Here is a 14,865-nt window from a genome sequence, read left to right as displayed (position 1 = left end):
GAGGTACATACAGTATGGAAATAAAAGGGAAAGGAACAAGAAAAAAAACAACGTGTGTAAACAGAAATGTAAAGGGAGCAATAAATGGCAAAAAGAAAGCATTTAAATAGCTAAAACAGGAAGGCAGCAAGGAAGCATTGAAAAACTATAAGAAAAAAAATGGAATATGTAAAAGACAGATAAAAGAGGCCAAGTGGGAGACAGAGAGATTCATTGTCTAGGAGAGTAAAACCAACCCTAAAATGTTCTTTGATTATATAAATGGTAAAAAGTTTAAACCAAAGTGTTGGCCCACTGCAGAATGATGAGGGAGGAGTTGTAGAGAGAGATGAGGAGAAAGCAAACCTATTAAATATTTTTGTCTGCACTGTATTCACTGAAGAAAATGAACTGTATGAATGAAGTGCAAAATGTCAAAAGAAACTCCCCATTAAAAGTGGCCTGTCTAAGCACAGAGGCATCTTAAAAATATTAAAATTAACAAATCACCAGGTCCAGATGTCATACACCCCGCATCCTAAGAGAATTAAGTTCAATAATAGACAGACCTTTATTTCTGATATGTAAGGACTCTATAATGACAGAGAGTGTTCCAAAGGATTGCTGGTTAGCAAATGTGGTGCCAATATTCAAAAAGGGGTAAAAAACTGAGCCTGGAAACTATAGGCCAGTAAGGCTAACATTTGTCGTGGGTAAATTGTTTGAAAGTTTTCTAAGAGATGCTATCTTGGAGTACCTCAATGAAAATAAGCGAATAACGCCGTATCAGCATGGCTTCATGAGGGATCGGTCATGTCAAACTAAGTTTTAGACCGCGGCGAGTCAATAGATGTCGTATATCTTGACTTCTCCAAAGCATTTGACACTGTACTGCATAAAAGGTTAGTATATAAAATGAGAATGCTTGGACTGGGAGAAAACGTCTGTATGTGGGTAAGTAACTGGCTCAGTGATAGAAAACAGAGGGTGGTTATTAATGGTACACACTCAGATTGGGTCACTGTCACTAGTGGAGTATCTCAGGGGTCAGTATTGGGCCCTATTCTCTTTAATATATTTTTTAATGATCTTGTAGAAGGCTTGCATAGTAAAAAAAATTTTTTAGCAGATGACACTAAGCTGTGTAAAGCAATTAACATGGAAGAGGACATTATACTATACATATACTACAGAGGACAGTATACTGTATATTAGGGCTGCACGATATATTGCAAAAATAATCGAATCGCGATAATCGCCAAATGCGATATGGCGATTCGGCCGACCAGAAAATGCCACGATTATATACAGTACAGACCAAAAGTTTGGACACACCTTCTCATTCAAAGAGTTTTCTTTATTTTCATGACTATGAAAATTGTAGATTCACACTGAAGGCATCAAAACTATGAATTAACACATGTGGAATTATATACATAACAAACAAGTGTGAAACAACTGAAAATATGTCATATTCTAGGTTCTTTTAAAGTAGCCACCTTTTGCTTTGATTACTGCTTTGCACACTCTTGGCATTCTCTTGATGAGCTTCAAGAGGTAGTCCCCTGAAATGGTTTTCACTTCACAGGTGTGCCCTGTCAGGTTTAATAAGTGGGATTTCTTGCCTTATAAATGGGGTTGGGACCATCAGTTGCGTTGAGGAGAAGTCAGGTGGATACACAGCTGATAGTCCTACTGAATAGACTGTTAGAATTTGTATTATGGCAAGAAAAAAGCAGCTAAGTAAAGAAAAACGAGTGGCCATCATTACTTTAAGAAATGAAGGTCAGTCAGTCAGCCGAAAAATTGGAAAAACTTTGAAAGTAAGGGCTATTTGACCATGAAGGAGAGTGATGGGGTGCTGCGCCAGATGACCTGGCCTCCACAGTCACCGGACCTGAACCCAATCGAGATGGTTTGGGGTGAGCTGGACCGCAGAGTGAAGGCAAAAGGGCCAACAGGTGCTAAGCATCTCTGGGAACTCCTTCAAGACTGTTGGAAGACCATTTCAGGGGACTACCTCTTGAAGCTCATCAAGAGAATGCCAAGAGTGTGCAAAGCAGTAATCAAAGCAAAAGGTGGCTACTTTGAAGAACCTAGAATATGACATATTTTCAGTTGTTTCACACTTGTTTGTTATGAATATAATTCCACATGTGTTAATTCATAGTTTTGATGCCTTCATAGTCATGAAAATAAAGAAAACTCTTTGAATGAGAAGGTGTGTCCAAACTTTTGGTCTGTACTGTATGAAGGGGCCCCTATTGATAAAATGGCCTCTCTCCTATTGATAAAATGGCCAGCCTCTGTATGTTTCTATGTTACTTACTTTCACAATGAATGCACTGCAGCGAGCAGCAGCGAGCGAGCCGGCCGGCGCGTGACTGACGTCACTTAGTCACGATCCTGCTTCCTGAATTAAGTGGGAGTAGCGTGACAGTGACGTCAGTCACGCGCCGGAAGGCTCGCTCGCTGCCGCAGCGCTCATTCATAGTGAAAGTGAGTACAGACTGAGGCTGGCTATTTATCAATAGGAGAGTTATGTGCGCAGTTTAGGACACATGAGGGGACACATAGGGCTATGAGGGGGACCAGCATAAGATGCTATATGTGTGTCTTATGCTGGCCCCCCTCATGGCCCTATGTGTTATAGCACACATCCCCTATAACAGTGCCATCCACAGATCCACCCCATAACAGTGCCATCCACAGATCCACCCCATAACAGTGCCATCCACAGATCCACCCCATAACAGCGTCCTCCACAGATCCCCATAACAGCGTCCTCCACAGATCCCCCATAACAGCGTCATCCACAGATCCCCCACATAACAGCGTCATCCACAGATCCCCCACATAACAGCGTCCTCCACAGATCCCCCACATAACAGCGTCCTCCACAGATCCCCCACATAACAGCGTCATCCACAGATCCCCCACATAACAGCGTCATCCACAGATCCCCCACATAACAGCGTCCTCCACAGATCCCCCATAACAGTGTCCTCTGGGCAGAGAAGTGGCAGATGAGGCTTAACACTAAGAAATGTAAGGTTATGCACGTGGAAAGGAATAATGCAAGTCAGCCGTACATACTAAATGGTAAAACACTGGGTAACACTGACATGGAAAAGGACTTAAAGGGCTTCTGTCACCCCATTAAACCGTTTTTTTTTTTTTCTTTACTAATAAGTAAATGTGACGTCATCGGCGCAGGCGCATTGAGGATGGAGCGGCCGAGTGAGTGGCCGCCTCTCAGTGCGCCTGCGCCGATGACGTCACATCTACACCCGGCGCAGGCGCATTGAGGAGCGAGCGGCCGAGTAAGTGGCCGCCTCTCAGTGCGCCTGCGCAGATTGAAGAGAGGTATGGCCGCGGCGCAGGCGCCAGATATTGAATCAAAACAGGCAGGGCCAGCAGAGAAGGATTCGGTTCCCTGGCCCTGTCAATCAACAAGCGGAGGGGGCGTCATTACGATCGGAGGATGCGGCTGCTACCAGCAAGTAGCCGCCCTACTTGCTGGTAGCAAGGTAATTTACATATTATAAAAATCGATTTTTAGCAAATTCTACTGAACGAAAATCATTAATTAGCTTATGTATGATGAGATCGCAGTGTAGGGATTATTAGTAAAGAAAAAAAAAAAAACGGTTTAATGGGGTGACAGAAGCCCTTTAAGAATTTTAGTGAACAGCAAACTAAGCTGTAGAAACCAGTGTCAAGCATCTGCTGCCAAGGCCAATAAGATAATGAGTTGCATCAAAAGGGGCATAGATGTACATGCCACAAATCACTAGTCAGACCACACATGGAGGACTGTGTACAGTTCTGGGCTCCTGTGAACAAGACAGACATAGCAGAGCTGGAGAGGGTTCAGAGGAGGGCAACTAAAGTAATAACTGGAATGGGGCAACTACAGTACCCTGAAAGATTATCAACATTAGGGCTATTCAGTTTAGAACAAAAGACGACTGAGGGGAGATCTAATAACTATTTATAAATATATCAGGGGTCGGTACAGAGATCACTCCCATCATCTATTTATTCCCAGGACTGTGAAACATAGAAGAGGATTCTTTACGGTAAGAGCAGTGAGACTATGGAACTCTCTGCTGGAGGAGGTGGTGATGGAGAGTTCACCAAAAGAGTTCAAGAGGGGCCTGGGTGTATTTATGGAGGGTAATAATATTACAGGATATAGCTACTAGAGAGGGGTCGTTGGTCCAGGGAGTTATTCTGACTGAAGTCGGGAAATAATTTTTTCACCTAAAATGAGGAAAATCAGCTTCAAACTATGTTACTTCTACTTTCCCCTTGAAGAGACTTGGTGAAGGGAGTCTTATTTTTTATGCAATGCTCCATGGGAAAACGTATGCAAATCAGCCCATACCAGCCAAATCAGAGGCACCGATCTTTGGGCAACACTATTTTGGGGTTCTTGCCCCTCATAGGTACAGAGCATAACATCCCACCAACCAGCACCCTGCTTTGTACTGAAAAGGGGCTAGAAATCCCACAATAAAGGTCTACAGATGGGTGTCTCTGGTTTGGCTGGTATGAGCTACTTTGTATACTCCTCCCCTGTCCATGAGCTTGATATTGTCATCACCTGTCTAGGAGCTTGTTTTTTTCAGTTTCTCTTCTTTAAACTAGTGCACTATGGGGAAAAAAATCCAAGTGTACAAAATAATTAGTAAAAAAAATAAACTTGTACGACACTCCAATGTGGGAAAAACAGAGCAATCCACTTTAAGAAGGTCATTAAAGGGATGTTGACATTGTTTTGATCAAAGCGATCACATGCAAGATAGAGGAACTTGGTAATAAGTGTTCACTTTCCCTGCAGCGCCACCACAGGAGCAAGAAAGTATTACACGGATTTAATTTCATGTAATACATGGACTTGTCGGGTCCTCCAGACCAAGAGATGCTCTTTTTAGCTGCTCTCGGCCCCGGATAATAGATGAGAGCCCTGAACGGGGGACACAGAATTCCCTAACAGGGTATTTGAAAATATCTGTATATTTATGATTAAAAATATTATGGCACTTAAAACTTGAATTTTCCAAAAAGATAAGAGCAGACCCCAGAAAAGAGATACAATTCTGGATAATTCCATTTAAAGGTGACATTTATATTGAAAAAGATAATACTTGTAAAACAATAAAAAAAATAATTGTAATATAAAGTATATGCCGATCCGGCACAGACTATCTTTTATGGCCTTGGAATACACAAAGATCCTCTCCTCCATCAAGTCTTGAGAAATGATTTTCCTTCTCTTCATGTCACATTTATGTCTGTTTCAATAAAAGAAAAATGGAATCCGGTTTTCCCTTTTATATTACGGCTGATGAATATAAAAGTATATTGCAAAAGAGAAAAAAAGAATTAAACTGCAGATGACATGAAAGCCTGTAGGAATCAAGAACTTCACCAACGGTCATGGTAAGTAGACGTCCGCTCCGTCTACGCCGCAGCGCTGCAAATCGAAAGAGACTGGGAAATATATATATATATATTTATTTGTGAGAGTCTCATTTAATGCTCTAGATTAGGGGATGGGAAGGCTGTGATTTTGTTCAGCCACTCAACAATAAATTACAGCCCTGAGGCCACTGTCTTAGCCTAGAGTCTAACGAGCAAATCGATTCCAGCTCTGACAGTTTTAAAGCCGTAAAACGAAGAAGAACAGAGAGATGGGAGGTTTGAACATTACACGGAGAGGTCTCTGAAGACGCAGAAGGATTTTAAGAAAAAATAGGCCACCATCGTATCTATAGCGAGCAGTGTACAGAAAGCTGCAGGGGTGATGGGGGGGGAGGTATGGAGAATACAGAAATCTGTGCGTTAATCGAGGGGAAAAATAAGAACTTAAAGGCTCAAAACTGAAGCTCCTCGGAGCGGAGGAGGACAGGGGAGCGTAAGAAATTCAGGGCGGTAAAATTCCCATCATCTGACACGCCTAGGACTAGTGTGATGGCACATGGTCCGGACTATTGTAAGGTCTCGTTCACACTTCAGTGTTTGGTCAGTGATTTCCATCAGTGATTTGTGAGCCAAAACCAGGTGCAACTTTAAACACAGAACAGGAGCAGATCTTTCCCTTCTACCTCATGTCTGTGGAGGCTCCACTTCTGGTTTTGGCTCACAAATCACTGATGGAAATCACTGACCAAACACTGAAGTGTGAACGAGGCTTAAGTTGTTGTTTTTTTGACCATTCAATCAAAATGCAAGACATTGCACTTCTGGAGTTACGTAGCCAATGGTCTGCCACAGGTCATAGGATGCATTCCCAATGGGGAAAGTCCAGGGAAAGCTTGAGTTTCCCATTCAATATTCTGGTTAATTGATTGGAACCCTTTAAAGAAAAACTCCATGCTTGAAAGTTAAAGGGCAAAGCAAAGTACGTGACCAAAATTAAGAAAAAAGAATGAACATGACAAATGATCTTGATTCTGGAATATTTTAGTTACTCTAGTCCGTCTTAACGACCACTTTTAGCCACTTTTACAGAGGGTAGAAGAGGGCGTAAAAAGGAAGGACTGAACAATCACAAGCTAAAAAACATGATAAAGGCTTTGTCAACTTGTGATCAATATTCAAATGTTTTTTATATATAAAATTAATCAAGATAAACAAAAAGAAAAAATGCATTATTTATAATGTACAGGAGTAAGCTGTATGCAAAACACTGAACAAGAAGGGGATCCTGGGAGATTTTAGCTCCAAAGAACTGTAAATGCGGCTCTGGAGTACAATACATGATGTAACGTAGGATAAGTAATGTAATAAATGTACTTCGTGACTCCACCAGCAGAATAATGAGTGCAGCTCTGGAATATAATACAGGATGTAACTCAGGATCAGTACAGGATAAGTAATGTAATGTATGTACACAGTGATTCCACCAGCAGAATAGTGAGTGCAGCTCTGGAGTATAATACAGGATGTAACTCAGGATGAGTAACGCATAAGTAATGTAATGTATGTACACAGTGACTGCACTAGCAGAATAGTGAGTGCAGCTCTGGAGTATAATACAGGATGTAACTCAGGATCAGTACAGGATAAGTAATGTAATGTATGTACACAGTGACTGCACCAGCAGAATAGTGAGTGCAGCTCTGGAGTGTAATACAGGAAGGATATAACTCAGGATCAGTACAGCATAAGTAATGTAATGTATGTACACAGTGACTGCACCAGCAGAATAGTGAGTGCAGCTCTGGAGTATAATACAGGATGTAACTCAGGATCAGTACAGGATAAGTAATGTAATGTATGTACACAGTGACTGCACCAGCAGAATAGTGAGTGCAGCTCTGGAATATAATACAGGATGTAATTCAGGATCAGTACAGGATAAGTAATGTACGTACACAGTGACTCCACCAGCAGAATAGTGAGTGCAGCTCTGGAGTATAATACAGGATGTAATTCAGGATCAGTACAGGATAAGTAATGTATGTACACAGTGACTCCACCAGCAGAATAGTGAGTGCAGCTCTGGGGTATAATACAGGATGTAAATTTTCTTAAAAAATGATTAACACTCCATCAAATGTTAAATTATTTGAACATTGCAATAATTGCATATTTACTGAGGCTGAAAAAAACAAGGTTTATAAAGTTGAACCTGTTATTAATTGCAAATGTTTTCGATCAATTTTCATCTTTTCCCCCCATAATATAGACTTAATCAATACATGGCGGAGCTTCGCTTCAGCTTACAGTTTCTATTGAGTTTCTTTTAGATTTCTATATTTGAGATTCGAGTCTCCATCCATTCCCTATTTTCAGGCCAAGTGTTTGAGAGGCAATGACTCTGATCAATACCGTACAGGAGAAGTGAAGAATGAAAATATCGTAATCAATACCTGAACAGGCCCATTATTCCCCCATTTACACCAGGCTATTGTAATTTACAGAGCATTTTCATGTAAAACCCACTTATACTTGAACGCAATCAGCATCCTGGTAGAAACCAGGCATTAGGAGCTATTCCACATGAAACCAATGTCACAGCTGGAGCTCCAGGGCGATCTACAGTAACGTGACCATGCCACTGAAATTGTCTGCAATCAGTATCCCGTTTTTATTTCATTTCAGTCTATGGTACACCCACGATCATGCTTGTTATCACTGAAGGTGGTGTGCCATCACATATTCAGTGCAGTTGGTTTCCAGTCATAGACTTTAATTAAAGGGGATGTCCAGAATTAGAAACACAACCATCTAGTGGTTGTGTATTGAAGCGCAGCTCTACTGAAATGAATGAGGCTGAGCTGCAGTATCACATGTCACCTGTGGACAGGTGTGGCGCTATTTCTGGAAGAATGCATGACAAAACATAGGCATAGCAGCCAGGAATATTTTGAACTGGCCAATCAAACTGCAGGATTTTTTATGACTACTGAGACACCAGCCTTTTCCTATTCAAGGTCACTTTAAAGTGGCTTCCCAGGCTTCCGCCTGCTCTCTCCACTGCTACTGCCCAGAAACAGGTACATCACATTTTCTGAAACTGAAAGCTATTAAAGGAAACTCTGGCAAAACAATTAGAATTTCTCTTTGTGATCATTTATTGGGGCAGTTGCTTAGCAACAACTGGAATTTATCTTAGGTGACAACTAAGATTTAATGTTATCACTTAGTCCCCTTTCACACGGGCGAGATTTCCGCGCGGGTGCGATGCGTGAGTTGAACGCATTGCACCCGAAACTGAATCCGGACCCATTCATTTCTATGGGGTTGTGCACATGAGCGGTGATTTTCACGCATCACTTGTGCGTTGTGTGAAAATCGCAGCATGCTCCTCTTTGTGCGTTTTCCACGCAACGCAGGCCCCATAGAAGTGAATAGGGCTGCGTGAAAATCGCAAGCAAGTGCGGATGCTGTGCGATTTTCACGCACGGTTGCTAGGAGATGATCGGGATGGGGACCCGATCATTATTATTTTCCCTTATAACATGGTTATAAGGGAAAATAATAGCATTATTAATACAGAATGCATAGTACAATAGGGCTGGAGGGGTTAAAAAAAAAAAATAATTATTTAACTCACCTTAATCCACTTGATCTTCTCTTCTGTCTTCATCTTTGCTGTGCACAGGAAAAGGACCTGTGGTGATGTCACTCCAGTCATCACATGGTCCATCACACGATCTTTTACCATGGTGATGGAACATGTGACGGACCATGTGATGAGCGCAGTGACGTCATCAAAGGTCCTTTTCCTGTGCACAGCAAAGATGAAGACAGAAGAGATGCCGGCTGCGCGAGCAAGTGGATTAAGGTGAGTCAAAAAAAAAATAATTTAACCCCTCCAGCCCTATTGTACTATGCATTCTGTATTAAGAATGCTATTATTTTCCCTTATAACCATGTTATAAGGGAAAATAATAAAATCTACACAACACCTAACCCAAACCCGAACTTCTGTGAAGAAGTCCGGGTTCGGGTACCAAACATGCCGATTTTTCTCACGCGTGTGCAAAACGCATTATAATGTTTTGCCGCATTTTCCCGCAACGCACCCGCATCTTATCCGGGCCAAAAACATGCCGCCCGTGTGAAAGAGGCCTTAGTCAATGTGAGACAGATCCGTTTTCTATTGTGCCAGATTCTGTCAGAGAAAACGGATCCGTCCCCATTGACTTAGGTACATTGTGTGTCAGAACAGATCCGTTTGGCTCAGTTTTGTCAAGTGGACAGCAAAACGCTGCAGACAGGCTCCAGAGCGGAATGGAGACAGATCGGAGGCAAACTGATGCTTTCTGAGCGGATCCTTTTCTATTCAGAATGCATTAGGGCAAAACTGATCCATTTTGAAACGCTTGTGAGAGCCCTGAACGGATCTCACAAATTTAAAGCCAAAATGCGAGTGTGAAAGTAGCCTTACATGGAGAGAACAGGATTGTGCATTAATGGGGGAGCAGCGCCGCAGTACCATTCATGACCACTAACCAGTGTATGGAGCTGTGCTGTTCCAGTGCCTGTTCTGGAGCACAGCAGTCTATTCAAACAGCGGATCGGTGGGGATGCCAAAATGATGGCCTTTCCTAAGCCTAGGTCAGCCATATTACAGTCCCAGAAAACCCTTTTAATAATGAGGTGCTGAGATATTAATGGATCTGACAGATTTTGCCAAACCATATTTTTTGGTTAAAATTGATAATAAGCTGATCAGAAGGTCTCCAAGAAACATAAAGGGGTTAGTTAGCCCATCACACACATTGGTGGCATATCTAAGGATATAATAGATGCAACCACAGCTTGTAGGTTTTAGTTTTGAAAGTAGAGACTTTATTCAACGTACGGCAATATTCATGTTACGTTTCGGCACACAGGCCTTCCTCAGACGCTGCCCGTATTAAAAAAAAAACCATAAAAATAAAGTGAAATTAAACAAAAATGTAAATCACCATGTTCTTTTTGGTCGCAGATACATTCACAACATGAAATAAAAATTGGACCCCTACCTACAGCAACCTCACGGTGTGCAACAAAGATTTGTTATATCTCAGGATATGCCACCAATGTCAGATAGGGGCGAGTCCCACCTCTGGGACCCACACCTGTCTCTAGGAGCGAGGCCCCCCCAAATGACGGAGAGTGCACCACGTATATATCTGGCCACCTCTCCATTCACTGAGCGTGCTCAGCAATTTACGGAACTCCCATAGAAGTGAATGGAGAGCGCACCGCACAAGTGCGACCAACCTTTCCATTCACCTCTATGAAAGTTTTTGGGACATAGCTGAGCCAGCGCTCCCATAGAAGTGAAAGGACCCTTTGGGGCCCCAATCCCAGAGGACCCGTACCTATCTGACATTGGTGGCATGACCTAGCAATATGCCACCAATGTATGAGATGGATCAAACTCTTTAACAGCAAGTGTTCATGTTCCCTACAGCTCCCCCGCAGGGCATATGAAGTATTACACAGTGCCCTTTGAAAAAGAGTTTCCACCAGACAACTCCTTTAAATTTCAAAGGGGAAAAAAATGAATAACCATTTCCCATTACCGGTTGAAAAAGAAGGTGTTGAAAAGGGTTAATGCATGTGAAGTGATAAATTATGTTGAGCGCAGGGAAGAGCTTAATTTTTAAAGCAGATGGCCATTATAATGATAACCCCTACCGGTTAAATTACCACCCCCAAAAAAAAAAAAAAAAAAAATCAATGCACAAGACAAAAAGACATTTACTGACATGGTTTGTGAAAATTCTGGGGCTTCATCGTTCACATTAGTCACCCGGATTCTGACTGTGGCCGTCGCCGTGTTTGGCGATTCCCCGTGGTCTATTGCCAGGATGACAAACTCGTACAGATGACTGGGTCTCTCGTAATCCAAGCGCCTTGCTGGGCTAATGGTGCCCTGTGCGGATATGTTGAAATCGGGGCTGAGAGTGAAGTATGAAAACTCCCCGTTGACGCCGGAGTCACAGTCAGTGGCTGTCACTGATGAGAGAGGAGAAAAAAATAAAGAGAAAATAATTGCTGATACAGGAGGACAATTAGCACAAGTGATACATCAATACACCGTGTTATTAAAGGGAGAAGGGGACCGCTAGCATAAAGCCGGGGTAATTATGCCGTTGTTATTGAGAACATACGTGCTGCCTGCAGTCACATCATTTCACGCCTTTGTTCTGGGCTCTCGCTAGTCGACATTTTAGCACTTCAAAAGACTTGAAAGATGAAATCTCTAATTTTTACGAAAATTATTTTATTGTTGTGCAATGTCAATGTCTGCAGGTGCCTGTCCTCTGGAGCCCATAACCTACTTCGCCATCTCATAAGCAGAGCTTCTGATTTTATAGAAAGCAACTGACCTCGCACCAGTATGTTTAAGTATGTTTTAGGGTCTAATCGGGTTTTTCTCAAAATTGTGACCAATGGGGCGTGCAAAAGCTGTAGTGACGAAAACGATTTGACTGTGGGAAAGGGCTCTTTAAAGGGCTTGTACCTATAGACGGGATAGGGGATTCGTCTGATTGGTGGGGTATGACTGCTAGGACTCCCACCGTTTACTAGAATGGGGGTATTGTGTGTACCTGTATGAATGGTTCGGCAGCCAAGCACGTACACTGCCGCTCCATCCATCTCTATGACAGTGCCGAAGGGAAGTTGACTACAATGCTCGCCTATCTCCACCAGCAGAGGTGCACATGCTCAAACAGGAAGACATGGGACCCCCTGTGCTCATGACCACTGGGATTCCAATTAGATTGTTATCCTATATCGTGGGGATAGAGGATGTTTAAAACTTGGCACAAACCCAAAATTCAAAAGAACTTGAGAAAAACATACAAGCTCCGTGCAGATGTTGGGCCAGGTTGAGTAGAACCAAGTAACTGGATGAACCGCCATGTTTGAATGCAGTTATTGACCATGTTAGATGATAATGTACAGAATGTTCAACACAGAGAGATGGATAAAACAAAAAAAAAATTAATGGTGCTATTGGGTAACGATGGGCCAGTAACCTGGGGGTGATCAGTTGGGTTGGATTATTTTGGTTGATGTTCCTCAATCCCACTGAGAGAAGAGGCTGCCTAAGCTTTAAGACTACCCTACACCTACGTGATGCATGTTTTTTTCAAACCGCTCTCCTGAAAGGCACATGCGTGTAGAAATCCAACTCTCCGCGTCCACCCGCTGTCAAGAGAGAATCAGGACAACCGACCCATACACGGGAGAGAAAAGATTCCTTTCTATATGTTCTGAGAGGGCATATTTTTCTTGGACGTCGGTCAAAGACACAAGACTACTCACAGTAGACCCAGATGGATGACCATAGAAAGTCTAGGAAAATTTATTGAACTCCAAGTGTGAGGCAGAATCAATGGAAGGCCCCACTGGAGTTATATACTAACCTCCTCCATAGGAATATGGCAGATTTGGCCAAGCTGGATGGGGAAAATTGTTGAGTTTGCTGAAAGGTCTTGTGGATATCAACCATTCTGCATTTCATAAGGAATGTCGTAAAAGGATCTGATATTTGGGCTCCTTCAAGCATGGAGGACCAGGGTTCGACAGGACAATTTGCAAAAGAAGACACGCCCTTCTTCTATATCTATGGACATATAGATGGGTTCAAGGTACATCAGTCCCTATGTGATCGAGAACTCTGAACCCTATAACTACCCCTCTAGGTCTAACTCTAAACTTTGGTTTCCTGCTTCCACAGGATCGGTGTTAACCATTTGTCTATGTGACCTGATGCCTCTAAACCTTTCCACACCAGCCTTGATGGACTGCGCTGAGTAAACAGCAGTAGTTACGCTTTCCCAGACGGGTTTTGGGCACAATTTATAGCGCCTCAGCCGTATAACGAGGATATACTAACCTTGCAGGAGAGAGGTTGCCACGGGCACAGTCTCAGGGACGCCGTCTCTGCTATAGATTGTCTGCTGAAATTCTGGGGTGCAATCATTTATGTCTATAATCACCACCACCACCTGCAAGACATTTCCATTAACCACGTAAGAGTTTCAGCGGAGCGCAATAAAACGGACACTAATATCTTGATATAAAAATGATTCAGCGTGCTCCCGCCTCTCGCGCTCAGTCATAAAATCCCCCTCCACAGATCAGCATTATGCTTGGGTCATAAACTTGCCCTTTTAATACATGTATAGTACATGCCAGTGTCTGTATCCAGGGGCAGCTCCCACACTCTGCCCGAAGGCTACAGCTTATAAGAATGAAAGTTCTAAAACATGTCCCCTGTGGCTCTCTTGCGGTTGGGGAACTACAACTCCCAGCATGAACTAAGAGCCACATGCTTTCTATCTACATGAAAAGCTGAACTTTTTTGGAAATCTATTAAATTACTTAGCAATTTATTCAGAGTTACAGACTGTATTATAGTTCAAAACAACATTTACACTTCAGAGCTGAAATCTCTGCCTATTTGGTGTCTGCAAAGGGCTTGTTCTGGCAATTTGCAAAATAGTGAGTGCAGCTCTGGAGTACAATACAGGCTGTAACTCAGGATCAGTGCAGGGTAAGTAATGTATGTACACAGTGACTCCTCCAGCAGAATAGAGAGTGCAGCTCTGGAGTATAATACAGGATGTAACTCAGGATCAGTACAGGAGAAGTAATGTAATGCATGTACACAGTGACTGGACCAGCAGAATAGTGAGTGCAGCTCTGGAGTATAATACAGAATGTAACTCAGGATTAGTACAGGATAAGTAATGTATGTACACAGTGACTGCACCAGCAGAATAGTGAGTGCAGCTCTGGAGTATAATACAGAATGTAACTCAGGATTAGTACAGGGTAAGTAATGTAATGTATGTACACAGTGACTGCACCAGCAGAATAGAGCAGGAGACGGAGATGATATGTGTACTACTCGCAGCACAGGTATGCTACAATATTGTATAACTCAGGCTCTGGCTGCTCTTCTCATCTCGTCTACTTTCAAAATCAACCACCCCTTCCACCCTCTGTCCCTTCTCTCCACATCAGTCCCTCCCTCCTTCCCTCACCCTTGTTCAGTTCCCATACACTTTATACCCTCATACATTACCCTGACCCATCTTCCTCCACGGTGCAGCATAAAAAACACCAACATAAATCTTTCAACCACTTGCTGTCTCTTTCTGTTCTCCTGCTACTAGCTGCAGGGGATATTTCACCAAATCCTGGCCCTCCCTCTGTTGCTAACTTCTCCTCTGCCACACACAGAAACCCCAAAAATCTGATTAATGTTCACTGCACATTCTCTACAGTCTCTTTTAACTGCGCACTCTGGAACGCACGGTCGGTTCGCGACAAACTACCCACAATCCACGATCTCTTCCTCTCACACTCTCAGAACTTGCTAGCCCTTACAGAAACCTAGCTTCAACCCTCTGATAC

At 42.8% G+C, this 14,865-nt stretch overlaps 1 protein-coding gene across 1 annotated transcript in view; it reads right to left on the bottom strand.

Annotated features, from left to right (window-relative positions):
- LOC120980084 (neural-cadherin-like) overlaps positions 1–14,865 on the bottom strand; it is a 78,302-nt gene that overhangs the window by 42,939 nt on the left and 20,498 nt on the right. The window contains exons 5-6 of the mRNA XM_040408955.1: positions 13,340–13,451; positions 11,199–11,448 (exon numbers count right to left, since the gene is read on the bottom strand). Coding sequence (XP_040264889.1) covers positions 11,199–11,448; positions 13,340–13,451 — 362 coding nt within the window. The remainder of the gene's footprint in view (positions 1–11,198; positions 11,449–13,339; positions 13,452–14,865) is intronic.

This window comes from Bufo bufo, chromosome 10 (assembly GCF_905171765.1).
Source record: "Bufo bufo chromosome 10, aBufBuf1.1, whole genome shotgun sequence".
NCBI classification, from domain to species: Eukaryota; Metazoa; Chordata; class Amphibia; order Anura; family Bufonidae; genus Bufo; species Bufo bufo.
Note: the sequence above shows the minus strand (reverse complement) of the source record. Positions and strands in the feature narration are given on the sequence as shown.